The following is a 20,429-nucleotide window of genomic DNA, read 5'->3' as shown; positions in this document are numbered from 1 at the left end:
ACCAACTTCCTCAAGATCCTGATGTCTTTTCTCTCCTTGCTCAACTCCCTGCCCCAGCTGGAAGCTGAGAATCCTCTGTCCTAAGAAGCCACACTGTGCACCTCACTCCCAAGCCCCAAAGCTAAGGTTCTGCCAACAGCATGGGACAGGAAAGCAGACTCTGCCACAGACCCACCTCTGTGCAATTGGGCCCTCTTTTCTGTCTGCTAGACCAGACCAGTCCTATAGTCATGGAAGCCTTTTTTCCAACTATACCATGAAGCCGAACTACTATATACAAAGGCAGTGCTCTCCCCATCCCCACCCCAACCTGCCTCCCAACTCCTGCTGGAACCCTTGGACTGCAGAAAGGCAGTAGAAAACTGCTTATGTAGACGTTTTGGAAGAAAGGATCCTTCTGAATAGGCTTGGTCTCTCTTGCCTATCTCCTTTTCTTCTTTCCTCCCTCCCTCCTCAGGGTGCCTGGCACTGGGCACAGGGGAGAAGCCAGGCAGGATCACTGACCCAATGTTGAACCCACCGCTGGCACCAGGATGCCCTCCACCCATGAACTTGGAGTCTGTGTAGATTTCACTGAACATGATATCTGGGGATCAGTGAAAGCATCAATTGTCCAGAGCTTTGCCTGTCTGGATGTCCCACCTAGGGCATCCTGGGGGAGGTGGGCTTCCCTAGAATCATGCTCACCTGTTCTCAAAGTCCAGAAAGTTGCCAGCAGCCCTCCCTGCCCTCCACACTTGACCAGGCAGGGAAGTCAGTCCTGTGGCCGCGTCTTCCTACAGGCCCGGGGTGAGCCACATACCCCAGCTCCAGGCTCACACCAGTCATAATAGCCCTAAGAGCTGGTGTCCAGGATGTGCTACAGACCATTTCGGGCTGGCCCCTGGATAGGGGCCCTGTGTCACCCCCTGTCAAAGCCTGGCTCCCCCTCAGGGAGATGACAGGGAATCTTCTTTTTTCTTTTCCAAAGTCTTTTTCTGATTTCTGAAATGTTCTTTAATAAGTACATATACTTTTCGGGTGCTGGGGTGGCTCAGTGGGTTAAGCATTTGACTCTTGATTTTGGCTCAGGTCATGATCTCAGGGTCGTGAGATCAAGCCCCACATTAGGCAGGCTCTGAACTCTGGGCTGAGTCTTCTTGAGATTCTCTCTCTCCCTCTCCCGCTGCTCCTCCCCCTGCTCTCTCTTTCAAATAAAATCCTTTTCTTTTTTCTTTTTTTTTTAAGATTTTGTTTATTTATTTGACAGACAGAGATCACAAGTAGGCAGAGAGGCACGCCAAGAGAGAGAGGAAGGGAAGCAGGCTCCCCGCTGAGCAGAGAGCCTGATGCGGGGCTCGATCCCAGGACCCTGGGATCATGACCTGAGCGGAAGGCAGAGGCTTTAACCCACTGAGCCACCCAGGCACCCCTCAACTAAAATCTTAAAAAAAAAAAAAATACATATACTTTTAATAATCGAACCTAATAACTTGATACTGAAAAGACAGTTTGTTGGGTGCTGGTCTGTACGTTCTCCACAAGGCCCCTGCTGCCCTCCCGGCAGCCCAGATTCCATCATAACCACAAGCCTCCACTGGCCACACTGCAGCTGTCCTTGGAAGTCCCTTCTGCCGTCTGGCCTCTGTGGGTCATGCTTCAGCCTCTTCGGCAGTAGAACAGCAGCCTTCCCATGTCTTCAGAGCTGGGGAGTCTTGTCCTGGGTCCCTCTGCAAGCTGATCTTGAGGGGTCCTTGTCCCCCACATTCTCAGCGGCTGCCTCTCCTCCAAGAAGTCAGAGATCTCAGCCACCCAGCGAGGACGTTCATCTGTTGATTGTCAGTATGCTGCTCAGGGTCAAGCCAGCTGCCTCCTCAAAGGGTCCCCAGTGGTCCAGGTCCTTCACAGTAGCCAGCACTAAGAACAGAGGTGGTAGGGGCACCTGGGTGGCTCGGTGGGGCTAAGCCTCTGCCTTTGGCTCAGGTCATGATTTCAGGTTCCTGGGATCGAGCCCCGCATCTGGCTCTCTGCTCAGCAGGGAGCCTGCTTCCCCCTCTCTCTCTCCCTGCCTCTCTGCCTACTTGTGATCTCTCTGTCAAATAAATAAATAAAATCTTAAAAAAAAAAAAAAAAAAAGAACAGAGGGGGCAGAGAATGAAGGGCAGAGAAGGGCTACGTTCTACCACCTAAAGCTGGGCAGAGCCTGACCTCTGCCTCTAACTCCATATAAGACCTCTGGTGGGTCACTCTTTTTGAGCCTCAGTTTCCTGTGCATGAAGTGAAAACGATATCTGTGCCACATACTCTAATTAGCTGATTGACATAGAAGGCCATTGTCCCCTGACTGGTGCCTCAGGCTATGGGGAGACACTGGGCTCTGTTTTTATACAGCTTAAATCCCTGGACATGACTCATTCTGGCCCCTTTTCTCCCACCCCAGCATGGACCCCTAGCACCCACACCTTAAAAGGGGACCTGGGCATCCCTGGCCAGTCACATAGCCAGCACCAGTCAGCTCAGGCCCAAGGAGAAGCTGGTGATGGGATGGTTCTGGAAACCGTGGCAGGCAGCAGGCAACAGGTTGCTCTGGTCCCTGCTGCCTGAGGGAGTCCTGCTAACAAGAAACAAAACCTGTACCTCTCTCATGCCTGGCTGCAGTAATTTCTTCAGGGTAAGTCCCCAGAAGGTTCTAAGCTAGAGAGTGGACGAGGCCTATCTTCCCCCCTCTGTCTGACAGGCCTGGCTCCCCAGCCCCAAATGTTGGGGGTGACAAGCCTGGCCCAAGGGCTGGCTGTGGTGGCTGGTCCTTCTCAGGGTCACCTCGGGACAACCCCCTCCCCCCCAGCCAGAGACCAGGGCTGCAGAGAAGGGAGGGGCTCTCCAAGGGAAAACACCCCCACCCCTCCTCCCCATCCCCACCCCTGCAGGCCACTTAGGAATTCCACCTGGAAGTCAGCCATGCAGGGGCAGCAGAACAGCCCAGACCTGTATTCAGACCTGGGTTGAAATCCTGGCTCTCCCACTAACCGTAATTTGGGGCAGGTCTCGCTGAGCCATCATTTTCCTCACCAACAAAACAGGATCCCACCACCTCATGCCCAATCTCAAAGATTTGGGGAGAGATGTCTCCATTAAAAATTTTTTGTATTATAGAATTTTCAAGCTGACACAAATTTAAAGAATTTAACGAATCCCTATGTACCCATCACCCAGCTTCAACCATTATCAACTTACGGCCAGCCTATGACCATACTCGCATTCCTAATCTTGGGGTTATTTTAAAAGCAAAGCAAAGACATCATTTCACCTATAAATACCTCAGAATCAATCTCTCAAGGATGAAGACTTAAACACATACACATGCACACACAAATACCATTATCACCCCTTGAAAAGTTAACCATAATTCCTTAATATCATCAAATATCTCATCAGAGTTCAAATTTCCCCCAATTGCTCATAAATGTTTTTTACAGTTAGCTAGTTCAGATTTGAATCAAACAAGGTCGACACATTACACGTATGGCTGAATTTCTTGAGATCTAGAGATTCCCCATCTTTTCTTGTAATTTTGTTGTCAAAGCTGGGTTCTCTGCTCTGTAGTTTCCTAGTCTGGATTTGGGTAATCGTATCCCTGTGTGTCATTTCACATGTTCCTCTCCCCCCTGTATTTCTGGTAAACTAGCCGCTAGAGCCAAGGGATGAGACTGAGGTTCTATTTCTTGGCAAAAATAATGCCTAGTTGGAGTTCACGTGTCTGGAGAGGTCTTCCTCTGTGACTTAAAGATCAAATGGCAGGTCCAGGTGTTGCCAGTTGGAGTCATTTTAAAGCTCTCTTGTCACCTAAAAGCAAAACCTGTAAAATGTTTTGACAAAACTCTTTAGATCGTAACAGACCAACATGGGCAGTGGGGAGAGTCCAGACCCTACAGGGTCCATCTGGGCTTGTATTTTGGAAAGATCTCTGGATGCTGGAGGGTGGGTTGGAGAGGGAAGCGAGACTTAGAGGACTGAGTGTTGTGGGGTCCCATTTATATGGCCTTCTAGAGGGAGCAAACTATAAGGACAGAAAGTAGGAGGGAGGGGCACCTGGGTGGCTCTGTCAGTTAAGCATCTGCCTTTAGCTCTGGTCATGATCTCTTGAGTCCCAGGATCGAGCCCCACATTGGGCTCCTGGCTCAGCTGAGTCTGCTTCTCCCTCTTCCCCTCACCCCGCTCTCATGCTCTAATTAAAAAAATAAAATCTTTGAAAAAAAAAAAAAAAAAAGAAAAGAAAGCAGGAGGGAGAGGGGTTGACAGTGGGGGTCATGAGGACTTGGGAGAAGTGTTGGGCCACATATCCGGATGGGGGTGAGAGATTCCTAACTGCGTGTTTGTCAGGACTCATCTGAACAGTCAGCCCACAGGACTTGCTTTAGGGCCTGTCAGGAGATGGCACCTGGATGACAGTCCCTCATACATGCTTTCACTCACTGGAGACTCCGATGACCAAGACCACCCTGCTCTCAAGAAACGTCCAGGCTGGAGGACGCGTGGCCCCAGCCATCCGACACATTTGCCAAGACCTGGTGCCCGCCTCTCCCACTCCCCTGCTCCACTCCACTAGCCAGGTCTTGCCGGACAGAACTCACGGGTGTATCAAAAAATAAGCTTTATTGTCACTCATATAAAACAAAGCAGATCAACTGGCCTCTCAGTCTGTACAAAGTGTGGGGGGCCTAAGACCACCTGGGCTGCCCCCATTTCTCCCATAACGCCCAGCCCCAGGGCCGCACCCAGGAGCTCCTTGGAGGGGAGCCCCCACCCCCAGTGCCTTTTCTTGAGAAGAGAGGTGGGGGGTGAGGCGGGGGTGCTTGCTGCCTGAGGGAGAGGCAACGGAGCAAGGCGGAGCAAGGCAGACGGTGCTCTCCGGGGGAGGGGAACCCTCCCGAGCTCTGGGAGCCCGAGCTTGAGCTCCTGTGCCCTGGAGTCCGCTCCACGCGCACCCGGGGGGCCAGAGCCGGGTCACAGCGCCACGCGGGTGCAGCAGTGGCGGAGCACGCAGGGCAGGATGCCGCGGTTCAGCTGGTGGAACTCCACAAGCTGCAGCAGGTCGGTGAAGCGAGTCTGGCCGTCGTCCATGCTGAAGTAGAGGCGGCCCTCCTCCTCGCTCTGGGGGACAGCCAGAGGGGACAGCAGGTCGGGGGAGGCGCGGGGGCGCAGGCATCTCCCTGAGAGACCCCAGACACACGGTGGGGGCGGGGGGGAGGAGCTGGGGAGCTGCTCCAGGGGCTTGAGGAGGAGGATGGGGATGACTCACCGGGAGGATAAGATAATGTTTGACCTTTTGCAGGTGGCACAAGGAGAGGACAAAGCCCTGTGGGTTCCGCTGACTCTCTCGGACCAGGAACAGGCTGCCAGGAGACAGGGCAATGTCACCCGAAGACCCAGAGCTGCCACCCCGATACAGGGTCCCTCCTATCCCTAGGTCTGTTTTCCTGCTCAGCCCTGCCCCTTACCCGTCTACCAGGCCCTGCTGCCCGATGAGCCGCTGGCTCTCCTCTCGGGAAATGCGTCCGTGGAACCAGGGCTGGGTGCGGTGGATGGCTGGAGTTGGGGAACGCAGAAGGGCAGTCACTCTGGGGAGGAGACCCCCCCCACTTTAGCCACCCCCATCAGGAATGCTCAAAGAAGCCACGGCAGCCCCCGCCCCTGAGGACACTGGGTGCTCACCCACCTGCACTGAGGCTCGTGCCCGAGCCTGGGGTGGGCAGGCTGAGACGGTGGTTCTTCTGTAGAGCAGTGGGGAACACAGGGGATCAGGGCGTGACTGAGGTATTACCTGGCACCTCGAGAATACAGAGACCCTATCCGCACCTGGGGAACTCCCTTACGCCCTTCTTCCTCCCATGCCATGGAAACCCACAAGGAGAGGGGCCCCTGGGTGGCTCAGCCAGTTCAGCATCCGACTCTTAATTTCAGCTCAGGTCATGATCTCAGGGTGGTGAGATCGAGCCCCGAGTTGGGCTCCATGCGGAGTATAGAGCTTGCTTAAGAGTCTCTCTCTCTCCTGCTTCCTCTGCCCCTCCCCCTTCTTAAACACACACACACACACACACACACACACACACACACACACACACGGTCCCCAGGACAAACATGCAGATGGCTGTGGGCCCCTCACCCTCCAGGCCTGGGCCTCCTCCAGGGCTGCACTCAGAGCTTCCCGGGGGTTCTCGATGACACGCCCAGCATGGCCAGAGAAGTCCATGGCCACCAGGGTGTTATCAGAGACACTCCTCTGTAGATGGGACAGGATGTGGAGGAGTCAGAAGAGCGCCCATGTCTCCCCAGGATGGGCCTGGGTGCCCAGGCCCAGCTAATGCCCCCATGCACACTCACCAAAGGTGGAGAACCCACACAGGACGGGCGCAGGTGGCGGGACTGGGTCTGCTGGTAATTCTTATACAGCTGTGCCCCATACTGCGGGGCAGAGGGAGAAAAAGAGCTTGAGGTCAAGCAGGTGCTGGGGACCGGGCTGTGAACACCCACCCCCCTGCCACCAGAATGCCCCAAGAGCAAGACTATCTCTGCCGTGTATTAGGAGCTTTCTGAGGCCAGAGCCAGGATTCGGCCCTGGCCCGGGGAATACTGAGAGAAAAAGGCTACAGCGCTCCCTCGTCCCCGAGGGCAGAGATACTCGTGCAGGGGGATCCGGAGAGTGAGGCCCACCTTGAAGAGGCGGAAAGCTGCTAACCAGCAGCCACGGCTCTGCTCATCCTCACTGCAGAAGACCCGAAGCCCCTTGTGGCCATTTCGAAGCTTGTTGGGCTGTAGGAAGGGGAAACCAGCCGGTCCCGTATCTGCCATTAGGACCAGATGTCTGTCTCCGAGGGGCAGGGCAGGGTGCAGGGAGAGGCGTCTGGGTGTCCCAGATGGAGCTCAGAAGCCCTAGGTGGGATCCTGGGGCCTGAGCAGCTCCCATTCCCTCCAAGGCCCGGCTGGGGTCTTTACCTTGATACAGAAGCCGAAGTCAGTGGGCATCCCATAGAGCTTGCGGCCCTGGGTCACCACATACACGTTGGACTCGTTCACATCTGCTATATACTGCAGGTGCCTTGGATCCTAAGCAGCATGGGTAGGCGGGACCTGTTACAGGCAGCCCCTGTCCCCCTATTGCTGTCCCCGTAAGCCAGCTGGGGAGATTTCTGAGAGGAGCAGAGAAGTACCCCAGGTCACACAGCAAACAGAAGGAGAGCCAGGATTCAAACTCAGTCTTCACCTGCCTTTCCCACTACTACCTCCTGGGGTAGGTGAGCAAAGAGGAGCAGCGGAGGGTCTCGGGGCGCAGGGGGAGAAAGATCTAGGTGTTCCAGTAAGGAAAGAGACAGCTCCTAGAAGGACCGGGAATGGATATTATCCCAGGGGCTGAGGCTGTCAACCCTCAAGACTTCACCTTGGAGGTGCCCTTGGTGGAGTAGTAGAGGCCAGACCGGCGCAGGAAGCAGAAGAAGCGTTTCCAAAGCTTCCGTCCTGATCCCCGGAGCTGCAGGAAGCCCTGGATCTCTGGGAAGCTGCCTGCATTCAGGAAGTTCTGGGGCCGGAAGAGAGCAGGAAGAGGGTGAGAGGGTTAAAGGCCAAGAGGGACACACACATGCACACGGACACACGTGCACACGCACACACACGCACAGGCCTTCAGGAGAGAAGCTGTGCCACATACATTTATTGTCCCATTTCACGGACAAAGAAACTGACGGTCACCCAGGAAAAAAGTGACTTGTCCAGTCACTGAGCACTGCGCTAGACTCTCCACCACACAAAGGGGAGGCAAAATGCTTAAGGGCCAAAAAACCAATAGAGGGTCCTGGGCAATCATGAGTATGCCACGGGATGGGGGTGTCCCTTTACCTGGATGAGGTCTTCGTGGGATATGCCTGTGTGTGCATCCACACAGCTGGAGACCATCTTTTCTGGGAACAGGGTGTGCTGGGGGGAAAGGAGTCAGGAGTCAGGGGTCGAGGAACCAGGGTGGGGATCAGGGTGTCCCAGTGCCCAGAGCCCCCTCCCACACACTCACTGGAGAGCTCTTGAACAGTTCATACTTGGCGAAGTTCTTCCGGAAAACAAAGCGGCTATCTCCACCAATGGGCCAGGCAGCTTGCACTTCCACCACGGACTCATGGTCCTCCAAGCCCCGCTCTGGGGTCAAGGGCAAACAGCAGGGGTCGGCGGAGACCAGGCGGGCACCTGCCTAGCCCAAGGTACGAAGCATCGCCTCCCTGTCCAGACAGCCCCTGGCACCCCAGCTCACCCAGTGCTAGGTGGGGGTGGCACTCCACCAGCCCCCAGTTTTCATCACTCAGGGCACGAGCTCGCTGCACCAGCATCTCACAGACGTAGCGGGCTGTAGCACCCGCCGCCACCTCCACAGACCGGCAGGCCCCATCCTCGCTGTACACCTTTACTACCTGCAACCCAGGAATCGCCAACGACTCGAGGAAGGGCGAGGGTGGTTCCTTCCCTTCCCCTGCCTGCTATACCCACAGGGACCCCTGACCAAATCCGCCCACCTCTATGGGAGTGGCACCGTATCCACCCCAGTCCCACAGCACCCCCATATCCCTGCCTTCTCTCCCCCAAGACAACTCACATGGGGGCAGCTGGCGTCTCGAGGGGGCAGCCCCCTTGCACTGGAGGACCCCCCAAGAATGGGGGTCTGTGAAGGAGGACTGCAGAGCTCAGGGAAGGGGTTGGGGATGGAGGGCAGAGAGGTTGCCCGCAGCTCCTCCTCGCGAAGAAGATTCCTGGGGCCCAAGGAAGCGGGTAGAGAATTTGCAGACTGCAAGCTTCTGCCTTACCCAGCACTGACCACCCCCCCCAACCCCGACCACCACCAGCCCCTCCTCAGCTCCATCCACCCATTGTACCTGGTCGGAATGGGCAGAGGCTGGGACCTCTTCACCTCCCCAGGAAGAGGGGCATCGGGAGGCGGGGGAGTCCCAGGAGGGGTCCCAGGGGCCAGGTACAGGTCTTCTGGGGAGCTGCTGAGCTGAGGTGGAGACAGACCCAGCTCCATAACATCTGAGGGAGAAGAGGGGGCTGAAAGCAGCCGCGCCTGTGCCCTTGTCCCACAGAGAGGGGCCAAGAGGACCCAGATGTCCTGACTTCACACAGCTGCCAAGGTGCCCCTCGGAGCTGACACAGCACCTTATCGCTCCCCCTCTAATTGGAATTTCCCTGGAGCTTTTGGGGAAGGGTAGCGTGAGCCCATTTGCAAAAGGGGACACCAAGTTCCTGAGAAGGAAGCATTCTTGCCCCCCGTCACAGGTGAGTCAGGGAATGAAACTCGGTGTTTGGACTCCGAGTCCAGTGCTCTTCTGTCAGTGCCACATTGCCCAGGGGAAGAGCTAAGAGGGTCCACCCACCGCAAGCCCAGCAGCGGCAACAGACTCCATGTGCCACAAACTGTGTGACTCTCAGTCTCCGAGCATGCCCTAAGCATGGGGCATTCACTCCTCTGGGCTCTGCCCCGGGTTTTTCCAGTGCTTCGTTGCCAGACCTAGCTGCCAGAGCCTGTTGTGGCAACGCCTGCCCAAGTGCTGAGTGATGCGCAGAAGGGGAGAAGGAGGTGGGAAAGGACAGGAATCAGGAGCGCAGGAGGCAGGCTCAGCTGCAGGGAGAAGGACAGGACTAGCCTGGGGGGGCCGTCTCCCAGCAGCCCCCAAACTTTGGGTACCCTCTCCAGATTCCTCCTGCCCAGTTTTCTTAAAGCCCCAATGCCAAGGCCACCTCCTCCAAGCAGCCTTCCTGGATTTTCCACTTCCAGACGGAAGGGCTCCCGCTCTATACTGCCCTGGGGCCTCCGCGCCAATTCCATGCACCTGTCTTATCCACCCCACTGGTCTGGAGCCACCCAGCACCCCCAGGCAGGGCCGGGGTCCTACCCACATCCTATCGCCCACAGGTACTGCACAGGCACCTACAACAAGTAAGGACAGGAGTGCTGGGACAAAGATGCCCACTGGGGACAGAGGCAGCACAGGCCCCTCCTCCACAGGAAGCAGGACCCCTCTGCCTGGCTAGAACCTGGGAGGACCTGGAAGAACTGGAGACCTAGGCCAGGGCTGTTAGGCTGCCTGCAGCACCTGGCACTGACCCTCCAGGACGGGGCAGGCCCCTGACCATTAAGTGAGGGGATTTGGGGGACAGGTGAGTCAGGGTGGGGCGGGACACCACTGCCTGGGGCTCTCTATTCAACCTTGACTCATCTGCACGACTTCCTGACTTAGGAGAAACACAAACAGCCCTGCCTCTCTACCCACCACTATCCCCTCCCACCCCCAACCGACCAGGCTGGAAAGAACAGGGGGGGGAGGGGAAGGCGCAAGGCAGGGATGGGCTAGGGAAGGAGGAGGAGGAGGAGGATGGTGGGCCCTGCAGCTCCTCTGACATCGTTTTTGCCTCCCCAGCCCTGGCCCACCTCCCGTCCAGGTGGGACCTGCAATCTGCCTTTCAGGGTCCCATAGTCACCAAGTCACCTCCCAGACCGGGAGCCCCCTCACCCAAGGAGAGAAAAAAGGCCTGGCCTGGATTCAAAGGCCCAGCTGGAGCAGAGCCAACCTCCCAGTGATGCCCTCACTCACCCAAAGAAGCCTTTTAGTGCTCCCTATCCTGTCTGGGGCCTACCAGGCTTTCATTCTGCTGCCGCCCACTCCTAGCACCCAGGCCACAAGTGGGCCCAGAGGACTCATCTACATCAACCGTGGGTGGGGTGAGGTCCTCCCATTACACTCTCTGGGATGTCCCAGCCAGAGGGGTACTACCCGAGAAGAAGTAGCAAGACACCCAAGAGACAGACACAGACAGGCAGATGAGGAAAAGGCCAGCAAGGTGAGGCAGGGAGGGGGCTTAGGGGGCTCAGGGTCCTGCGGGGGGGGGGGGGGATGCAAGACACACCCATCAGCAAACATCAACAAGTCTCCAGGACATCAAGGCACAATGTCCCAGCTCTCATCCCCTCTACCCTGGGGTCACCAGCCCTGGTAACTTCGCTCCAGGGAGACTGGGGGCTGCAGGGAAGCCAGAGAGGAACCCAGAGACCAAAAGTGGGGTCCTACTCCATCCCAGAGGGAAAAGGAATCAGGGCAGTGTTTGGGCAGGGAAATGGGAGATTTAAATCAGAATCAGATTAGAATCTGGCCTCCGAGGGCTGGAGGGCCACTGAAGACTTGGGTTTGGCCTTTTGATCCCACCTTGCCTTCCAGACCCTTCTAAGGCAAGAGAAGAGTGGGGCAGTTAGAACCAAACAGATGGGATGGGAGGAGAACCTGGTCCTGGCTCTGGGGCCCGGGGGACACTCTCCCAAGAGACCTGAACCTTTCAAACGGGGGCCCTAGGAAAGCTTCTGTGGAAGGAACCGACCCCCAAGATCTCAGTCCCCTCAACACTAGGACTCCAAGTCCTGGCTTCCCCAACGGCCTCTCCTGCCCCGCGGCTCCAGCCCCACCCTCTTTCCCGCCCTCCCAGCCTCCTGCCGCCTTGTTTACTTCCTGAATCTCGCCCCACCTGGCTGGCCCCAAGGGCGGGCGGCGGGGCCCAGTATTAAGAGCCCTTGGAAAACAAGGCCACCTCCGTCGCTAGCCAGGGGAGGGGGGAGGGGCTGGCAGGGCCGAGGCCTAGGCGGGGGACCAGCAGGTGGCGGGAAGGCCCCGGTCCAGCCCAGCACTCCACGTCCGCCCCCACCGGGATTTATGGAGGCGGGGGGGTGGTTGGAAGGTCCAACCTTGCGGGAGTTCTGAGTTTGCAGGGCCCAGGTCAGGAGGCGGGAAACCCCTAGATGACCCGGAGTTGGGAGGAGGGCCCAGGACCCTGAGGCCCCGCCCACTCCCTAACTCTGGAAAAAAACGCCCAATGGGAAAGGCGGGGGGGGGGGGGGACGGGAGGTAAACTTTCTTAAAGTTTAATTTGGGAAGAATGCTAGATTGTGTCTGTTGAGTTAATCATTACAGGCTGCTTGCCTTCTTGGAGGGCTCCCCCAGCACGATCCGAGAGCGGAGGGGGCGGAGAAGGGAAAGCAGTCTAGGACAGGCCGACCAAGAGGGGCCATTCTTGAGGGGCAGTAAGGTTGGGAGGCCTTCCAAGGGCGGACAGGTGCATTCTCCACCCCCGCCGTATCAGGGAGATCCAGACTCGGGTCTTTCTCCAAACACTGCCCCCTGCCCCCAAACACGCACACACACACTTTCCCTAGTCCCCGCTCCGCCGCAGACCCCCAGCATCCAGACCTCTAGCCTTCCAGCCTTCATTCCGACGCCAGGAAGGACCCCGGGGCCTGCCCCGCCCCCACCTCCCCTTCCTAGGGCAGGACCCTGTACTCTGAGCAGGCAAACAATCCCGAGACCGAGCTCTAACAATTTAGGAGATCCCTCTCCTCGGCCGCCCTCCAAATTGGAGGGTGCCCCCCGCCCCTGCGCGGAGACGTCAATCTTTGGTAGAGTCTTGGGAAAACCTCAAACGGGTAACCTCAGGCTGAGCCAGGAATGCCTCTAGGCAGCCCTGGGTGCTCAGGCCCCTTCCTAGCTCTTTTTCTGGGAAGGTGGGGGAGGGACTAGTTTCAGCGGGAAAGCCGCGTCTCCCCGAGGAGAGGATCGGAGATCTTTCTTCCCTATCCCCATCAGCTGCTTTGTCCGGGCGCCGGACAGAGGCGGGCTACAGGGAGGAAGGGAAGGAATAAGGAGGACAGGAAATGAGAATAGGGAAAGATTGAGGGCAGATGGTGAGGAAGGGGCGGGATATGGGCGATTGGAGAAAAAGAGAAAGCGAGGCGGCCAGAGCAACACAGCAGGAGGCTGAATCTTTAAACATTGACCTCGGACCTGCCGCTGCTCCCACCCTCAAGACGAAGTGCCCGCTGGGTCCTTACCTGGACCCTGGGCGTCGGAACACTTGGCTGGGGCCACCGGTTTAGGGAGGGAGACGCCAGGCCCTTAACTACCTGTCCCCCTCCTGCCCCCGCCCTTGGCCTGACATCATTGATGGGGGGAAAGGGTGGGGGGAATCAGGCGGCCGCCCGACCGCCCACCTGGGCAACCTGCCAGCTCCTGACCCTGGCACGGTCACAGCCTGGGACGCTGGGGCGGCCGGGGGTGGGAGCAGGTTGTCGCCTGGGACCGATTTTGGTCACCTTACCTGGAGGGCCCCAGCAGAAGCAGCAGGACACGGGTACAAAGTCCGGTTCTGTCTTGGGACCCCAGACACCTGGACTTGCTTTCAAGTCCACTCCTTCTTCTCTACAGGTGGCAGGAGGGTGTCCCGACTTTGGACGTAGAGTGAACGTTGGGGGATAGGGAGAGCCCTGTGTGTCCAAGCTCCTGGCCCAAGGAAACTAAAATTATCTTGGGCAGGTGGGGGCGGGGCCTGGGGAAGAATCACGGGAGGAGGAACCAGAGGAGGAGGGGCGGGACTCCCTGACACTCCACGCTGGCCGGGATTGTTTTTGCCCTTCTTAGCCCGGTGGCGGCAGGTGCCAGGGGAGAAGCGGGGAAGACGGTGGAGCTGAGCAGCCTCAGAGTGAAGATCCAGAGTCCTCGTGATGTGGGAGGGAGGGACTGGGGGCTGGAGGGTAGGGGAAACGGCGCTCACCCTTCCCCATACCCCTCACCAAATCAGGTCTGCTCATTGGCCAAGCCAGGGGGCCTGTCTGGGCCTCTGGGTCCCACCTGATGGGGCAAAGAGCACTCAGCCAAAGAGCGAAGCCTGCCAGAAGGGTGTCCAGGAACAGGGGCTGCTCCTTGACCTCCAACCACAGTCTGGCCACCCAGCCTGCACCCTGGCCCTCAGAGGCACCCAGGGAGATGTTCTCCCTTCTTGACTTTTTTTTTTTTTTTTTTTTACAGAGAGAAACACAGCGAGAGAGTGAACACAAGCAGGGGGGAGTGGGAGAGGGAGAAGCAGGCTTCCCGCCAAGCAGAGAGCCTGATGTGGGGCCCGATCCCAGGACCCTGGGTCCACGACCCTAGCCGAAGGCACACGCTTAACAACTGAGCCACCCAGGTGCCCTGAAGTTCTCCCTTCTTTGCGAAGTCCAGGGTCTCAGCTTCTTCCGAAATCCAAGGGGTTATACAGGGTCTCATGGTAGGAGGAATGATCTAGGGAAAGCTCTGGCCAGGTGCCAGGGGACTCCCCTTTGAGCGATCACTTTAGCTCTCTCCTCCAGCATTAGGCAAACAGAAGGGTCAGGGAGAGGGCCTGGAAGGGCGCAGATCAAAGGCAGTGGCCACCTCCCAGCCTCAAGTGGGTGACAGCTGGGTAAACAAACAGTCCTAAGAGTGATAAGCAGTCTGCCCTGAGGTACCATCAAGGAGTGGCTCGAGCCTCAACTTTCCCCAAATGGGGTTTTCCTAGAAAAACCAGTATGAGTGGACTAAGCAAAGAAGTGGGGGAGGGGGCGAGGTCACCTGGGCCTTGGAGCAGCAGCTTGTGCAAAGCACAGTAGACCACTCACTCAAAGATTCCTTCCTTCATTCAATAATATTTGCTAAGTACCTACTATAGGCAAACCCCAGGCATGGTACTGGGGAAAAAGCGGGAATCAGCAAAAACAGACCCTGCCCTTATCCTCGTGCAGCCCAGTTGGGGAGACTGATGTTAATAGAAAAATTCCATAAGGGGCTCCTGGGTGATTCAGTCAGTTACGTGACCGATTCTTGAAATGACCGACTCAGGTCATGATCTCAAGAGTTGTGAGATCAAGCCCTGTGTTGGGCTCCATGCTGGGTGTGGAGCCTGCTTAAGATCCTCTCATTCTCGGGACGCCTGGGTAGCTCAGTTGATAAGCGTTTGCCTTCAGCTTGGGTCAAGGTCCCAGGGTCCTGGGATCAAGCCCCACGTCGAGCTCCCCGCTCTAAGGGAATCTTGTTCTCCCTCTCTCACTGTGTCTCTCTCTGTCAAATAAATAAATAAAATCTTCAAAAAAAAAAATTCTCTCATTCTCCCTTTCCTTCTGCCCTTCCCCCTCTCTAAAAAAAAAAAAAATCACACACAAATAAGAAATGACAGGTGACCAGTATGCTGGGAGAATGACTCACCTGATGAGTTGGGGAAGCCTTGTCTGTGGAAGTGACAAGCAAGCAGAGGGGAAACTGGAGCAGGGAGCAGGGTGGGTGGGAACGGGGGGTGTTCCATTCACCATGAGGAAACAAGTGCCAAAGCCCTTATCGGGAGGGGACATGGCATGAAAAGGCACAGTGGGGTTGAGGAGAAGGAAAGAGAGGAGGCCACACAGCTGAGCTTGGGCTGGGGAGGAGAAAGGCAAGTGCTTTGGACTCAGCTGTGTTTCTCAAAGTGTGGCCAGGGACCACCTGCCTCCACATCTCCTTGGGCTTGTGTAAAAAACAGATCCCTGGGCCCCTCCCCATCTACTGAATCTCAGTCTCCAGGGCCAAAGCCCAGGAATGTGTGGTATTGACAAGCCCTCAGGTGGTTAAACCAGGTTTAAGAGCCATACATCCTGTCTGTCCAGACCGGCAGGAACTGTGGGTCGAGGCCAGACCCTGCAGTGGCTCTCCAGGCACAGAAAAGCTGGCAGACTTATATTTTGAAAAGATCACGCTGGATGTTGAAGGACAGGGTTAGAGAGGGAAGCCGGACTCAGAAGGCTGAGCGCTGTAGGATTCTATTTATATGGCTTTTGGGAGGGGGTGGGACTATAAGGACAGAAGAGAGATCTGGGGTCAGGAAGGAGGGAGACGGGTTGACAGCAAAGGGGAAGGGGACTTGTGAGGAGGTAATGGAGCTGTTCTATATCTTGGTCGTGGTGGTGGGTATACAACTCGGTTAGGACTCACAGAAAGGTACATTCAAGAGGGCAAATTTTACTGTGTATAAGTTATATCTGAACTTTTAAAAAGATTTTATTTATTTTTTTGAGAGAGAGAGAGAGCATGAGAGAGAAAGATCACAAGGGGGGGGGTGCGGGGGGCAGGGTTTGAGAGAAAAGCAGACAACCCGCTGAGCAGGGAGCCCCATGTGGGACTCAAATCCCAGGACCCCGGGGTCATGACCTGAGCCGAAGGCAGACGCCCAACAACTGAGCCACCCAGTCACCCCAGATTAGTCTTTTCAATAAATGGTTCTGGGACAATCAACTCTCCACGTGCCAGAAGATGAGCTTAGATCTTTACCTCACAATCTACAAAGATTAACTCAAGATAGATCATAGACTTAAATGTAAGAGCAAAAATGAAACGTCTGAAGAAACTATGGGAAAAAAATCTTCTTGACCTTAAGTTAGGCAGCGATCTTAGATACAACAGCAAAAACACAACTGACAAAAAAATCAGCAAATTGGACGTCATCAAAATTTAAGTTTTTTGCACTTCAAAAGACATCACTAAGAAAATTAATTTAAAAAAAAAAAAACCACACACAACTTGTTGGGATGCCTGGGGGGCTCAGTTGGTTAAATGTCTGACTTCCGCTCAGGTCATGATCCCGGGGTTCTGGGATTGAGTTCTGTATGGGGCTCCCCACTCAGCGTGGAGTCTGCTTCTCCATCTGCACATCTCCCCTGCTCGTGATCTCTCCCTCTCTCTCCTACGCACTCTCTTTCTCAAATAAATAAATAAAAATCTTTTTAAAAATGGCAAAAGAGGGCGCCTGGGTGGCTCAGTTGATTAAGCAACTGCCTTCAGCTCACATGATGATCCCAGAGTCCCTGGATCGAGTCCTGTGTTGGGCCCCCAGCTCCATGGGGAGTCTGTTTCTCCACTCTCATGCTCTCTCTCACTCTTTCTCTCTCAAATAAATAAAGAAAAAAATTTTTTTAAGATTTTACTTATTTATTTGAATGAGAGAGACAGAGAGAGAGAGAGCATGAGAAGGGGCAGGGTCAGAGGGAGAAGCAGACTTCCTGCTGAGCAGGGAGCCTGATGCAGGACTCCATCCCAGGACTCCAGGATCATGACCTGAGCCGAAGGCAGTTGCTTAACCAACTGAGCCACCCAGGCACCTAATAAAGAAAATGTTTAAAAAAAATGTTTAAAAATGGGCAAAAGATTTGAATAGATGTTTTTCTAAATGAGAGCCATGGATGGCTAATAAGCATACGAAAAGATGCTCAACATCATTAGTCATTAGAGAAATGCAAATTAAAACCACAATGATATACCACCTCACACCCACCAGGATAGCTATAATCAGAGACAGACAATAAGTGTTGACAGGGATATGGGTAAACAAATCCTCATATATTGCTGGTGGGAATGTAAAATGGTACAGACATTTTGGAATAACAGTTTGGCCGTTTCTCAAAAAGTTAAACATAAACTTACCATACAACCTAGCAATTCTACTCCTAGAGAAATGACAACACACATAACATACAAAGACACTTACATGAACATTCATAGCAGCATTATCCGAAATAGCTAAGAACTGGAAACACAAATGACCATCAGCTGGTATTGAATAGATCAGAAAAAAGATGGTATATCTGTACAATGGGATACTGTTCAGCAACCAAAGGGAGCAAACAGCCCCATTGCTACAGCATGGATGAACCTCAAAAGGTTTAGAATGAATGAAAAAAGCCAGAAGCGAAAGACCACATATTATAGCATTTATATAAAATGTCCAGAAATGGGGCGCCTGGGTGGCTCAGTGGGTTAAAGCCTCTGCCTTCGGCTCAGGTCATGATCCTAGGGTCCTGGGAGTGAGCCCCGCATTGGGCTCTCTGCTTGGCTGGGAGCCTGCTTCCCTTCCACTCTCTCTGCCTTTCTCTCTGCCTGTCCCTCTGCCTACTTGTGATCTCTGTCTGTCAAATAAATAAATAAAATTTTTTAAAAAATGTCCAGAAAAGGCAAATTTATAGACAGAAAGCAGACCAATGGCTGCCTAGGGTTGGAGTTGGAGGCTGGACTGCAAACAAGCAGGAGGGACCTTTCTAGACTGATGCAAAAGTTCCGGAACTGACTGTAGTGATGGTGGCACAACTCTGGAAATCACTGAATTTTTAAAGAATTGCATTTTTTAAAAAAATTATTTATTTATTTTAGGTGGGGAGGGGCAGAGAGAGAGAGAGTCTTAAGCAGACTCCTCGCAGAGCACGGGTCCTGCCGAGGGGCTCGATCTCAAGACCCAGATCTCAGGGCCCTGAGATCACAACCTGAGAGGAAAGCAAGAGTTGGTAGCTGAACTGACTGTGCCACCCAGGAGCCCCCAAAAATGCATGATTTGAAGGGATGGTAATAATGTAGGTGACCTGTTAGGATATTATGGTATATCCCAGGCACTCCTGGGAGAAAAAAGGCAGCAAGACAGCCTCCATTTTCAGAGTTCCGAAAGAGAAAAATGCTAGCCCAGGCCAGGATGAGATGGGGGAGGTGCAGAAACCGGGCAAGTGTGACAGGAGTGCAGAGCCTAAGGAGTGGGAGCCCCAAAGCCTTAGCTTCCAGACTGCAGGGGAGAAGCAGTCACTGCCCCCGATTGTACCTACAACTTTGGAGCTCGAGTCTGGAGCACCTGAGTGTTGAACTATGGGGTGGTTTAAAACGCCATCAGTATGTTAGCAAGAAACAGCAACTATCCCATAACACCAGCCAACCCCAGGCCCTGGATCCACTTGACCCATCACTTTCGCTTCCTTTTGTAAACTGGAAAGCACTTGCAGTCTAAGATATTTCATGAGATTATATGAAGCCGTGACGTCCAGCAGACACGAGATGCCGGGCAAGTCCGGCGCTCTGAGAACCCTGGCCGGGTAAGGTGGTCAGGACCAGTCAGTCCACCCAGCCCACAGCCCTCTGACTGGGGATAGGGTCAAAACGCAGCAGCAATCGCGGCCTGCAGGGGGCGCCCGGACGTAACGCGCGGCCCGCTCCGCCCAGAGGCCCCGCCCCGTCACGTGCTCGCGGCGTCGCGTCACACCCGGAAGCAGCGGCTGAAGCAGAGTCGGGAGCAATGAGCGGGGAGCCGGGGCCGACGTCTGAAGCGCCCCCTCCCGGGGAAATTGAACCGGGTAGTGGGGTACGCATCGTGGTGGAGTACTGGTGAGCGTCTCCAGCCCGTGGGGTGTCCGGACCGAACGGGGGTGGGTCCACGGGAGGCCCCTCCTCCGAAACCCAGGCAGAGCCCAAGCATCTTGTCCCTAGTGAACCCTGCGGTTTTGAGGCGACCTACCTGGAGCTGGCGAGTGCCGTGAAGGAGCAGTATCCTGGCATTGAGATCGAGTCGCGCCTGGGGGGCACAGGTGAGGCCCGCAGAACACCTGCTGAGTCAGTGTTCTAAATCTCAACTCTACCACTTTCTAGCCCTGGAACTGGCTGTTTTATATAGTGTCCAGCAGTGTCTGGCACAGAGTAAAACGTTCAGCCAACTCGAGGCCCCTTCCAAAGGTGAGGGCGGGGGACACAGATGAAGCCTATAGGGAAAAACGGGTGAGACTGCAGAAGTGTAGGGTTGGAGGGGAGGGAGCCCTTCTTTGAATTATGAACCCAGAGTTCAGAGGACACACAGGTAACTCCTCCCTGGGGTTCCTTTGGCTTGAGCCGGGTTTGGGAAATGGTTCAGAGAACTAGTCTCTAGTGGGGTCGGTGGAGACAGGAGCCTGCGAAGAGTCCAAGGAGTGTGAGAGCCTCTCCTTACTTGCCTGTTGTCAGCATACAGTTCATTCTTTGATTTATTTAATACCAGGGGCCTTTGAGATCGAAATCAATGGACAGCTGGTGTTCTCCAAGCTGGAGAACGGGGGCTTCCCTTATGAGAAAGATGTGAGTATTTACAATGTCGGGATGCCCCGGTTCACCCTTCCCCTGCAATGGATCATTCCATTCCACCTCTGCCCTCTAGCTCATTGAGGCCATCCGAAGAGCCAGTAATGGAGAACCCCTAGAAAAGATCACCAACAGCCGTCCTCCCTGCGTCATCCTGTAACTACACGTGATTCTGGGTTCCTGCTGTTTTGGGACCCAAGCCTTGGTCTCCTGTCTGGTCCTGCTGAGGGCTCCCCACTGCCTCTTTCCCCTCACCTGGGTCCTGGTAAGCTAAAAGACTCTGGCCTCCACTTTGTCCCTTTGGGTACCAAGAGGGAATAGAAGCTGCGGTGGTCTTGGGGATGGGAGAGAGACCTCCTCCATGGACATTTCCACAGCCGCCTTATACCCCCTTCCCAGGATCAGTGCCCAAGTCTGCTCCCCACTCCAGCTCAGCTGTACCAGTCAAATGCCACCACAGTTCTAACTCTACCTTCCACTAGCCCTGGGCAATGTCAGCTATTGGCAATAAAGTGGCACTGCAAACACCTGTACCAAACTAGTGTGTGTTTTTGTTTGTTGGGGGGGGGGGCGTTGGTAGCATAGAGACCAGCCCAGCCTTTATACCACCAGGGGGGCTCTGCTGAGTGGGTGCACTTTTTTGGGGTAGTTACTTCTAGTTCAATGATTTCCTCACTCATAGCCAAGGCAAGGAAAATG

At 55.1% G+C, this 20,429-nt stretch overlaps 2 protein-coding genes across 3 annotated transcripts; one reads left to right on the top strand and one right to left on the bottom strand.

Moving 5' to 3' along the window:
• Positions 1-4,615: 4,615 nt before the first annotated feature.
• On the bottom strand, positions 4,616-13,319 carry GRB7 (growth factor receptor bound protein 7). Its single transcript, XM_080826532.1, has 15 exons — positions 13,150-13,319; positions 8,889-9,042; positions 8,612-8,765; positions 8,273-8,429; positions 8,039-8,160; positions 7,870-7,947; positions 7,415-7,552; positions 6,973-7,083; positions 6,691-6,789; positions 6,361-6,441; positions 6,143-6,259; positions 5,696-5,750; positions 5,478-5,565; positions 5,279-5,372; positions 4,616-5,130 (listed from the first exon to the last, which is right to left on the bottom strand). Exons 2-15 carry the CDS (start codon positions 9,035-9,037, stop codon positions 4,984-4,986), a joined length of 1,590 nt encoding a protein of 529 aa, XP_080682658.1. The 5' UTR covers positions 9,038-9,042; positions 13,150-13,319; the 3' UTR covers positions 4,616-4,983.
• A 5,533-nt stretch (positions 13,320-18,852) lies between these two features.
• MIEN1 (migration and invasion enhancer 1) lies at positions 18,853-20,265 on the top strand. Of its 2 annotated transcripts, XR_013968164.1 has the most exons (5): positions 18,882-19,007; positions 19,110-19,207; positions 19,651-19,727; positions 19,807-19,995; positions 20,130-20,265. XR_013968164.1 is itself a non-coding variant. In XM_080826430.1 (4 exons), the coding sequence occupies exons 1-4, from the start codon at positions 18,919-18,921 to the stop codon at positions 19,888-19,890; spliced, it is 348 nt and encodes a 115-aa protein (XP_080682556.1). In that variant the 5' UTR covers positions 18,853-18,918; the 3' UTR covers positions 19,891-20,265. The 2 variants fall into 2 exon arrangements, 1 of the variants encoding a protein (XP_080682556.1); XM_080826430.1 differs by having other exon boundaries at positions 18,853-19,007; positions 19,807-20,265.
• Positions 20,266-20,429: the final 164 nt, after the last annotated feature.

This window comes from Martes martes (genome assembly GCF_963455335.1).
Source record: "Martes martes genome assembly, chromosome: 16".
Classification (NCBI taxonomy): Eukaryota; Metazoa; Chordata; class Mammalia; order Carnivora; family Mustelidae; genus Martes; species Martes martes.
Note: the sequence above shows the minus strand (reverse complement) of the source record. Positions and strands in the feature narration are given on the sequence as shown.

What these genes read in the sequence shown, in the direction of transcription:
- MIEN1 (XM_080826430.1), top strand. Translation starts at nt 18,919, where the DNA reads ATGAGCGGGGAGCCGGGGCCGACGTCTGAAGCGCCCCCTCCCGGGGAA. An exon ending in GTCGCGCCTGGGGGGCACAG is followed by an intron (nt 19,208 to 19,650) that starts GTGAGGCCCGCA and finishes ATTTAATACCAG; the next exon opens with GGGCCTTTGAGATCGAAATC. An exon ending in GCTTCCCTTATGAGAAAGAT is followed by an intron (nt 19,728 to 19,806) that starts GTGAGTATTTAC and finishes TCTGCCCTCTAG; the next exon opens with CTCATTGAGGCCATCCGAAG.
- GRB7 (XM_080826532.1), bottom strand. Translation starts at nt 9,037, where the DNA reads ATGGAGCTGGGTCTGTCTCCACCTCAGCTCAGCAGCTCCCCAGAAGAC. An exon ending in CCACCAAGGGCACCTCCAAG is followed by an intron (nt 7,084 to 7,414) that starts GTGAAGTCTTGA and finishes CATGCTGCTTAG; the next exon opens with GATCCAAGGCACCTGCAGTA. An exon ending in GGGCACGAGCCTCAGTGCAG is followed by an intron (nt 5,566 to 5,695) that starts GTGGGTGAGCAC and finishes CCCCAACTCCAG; the next exon opens with CCATCCACCGCACCCAGCCC.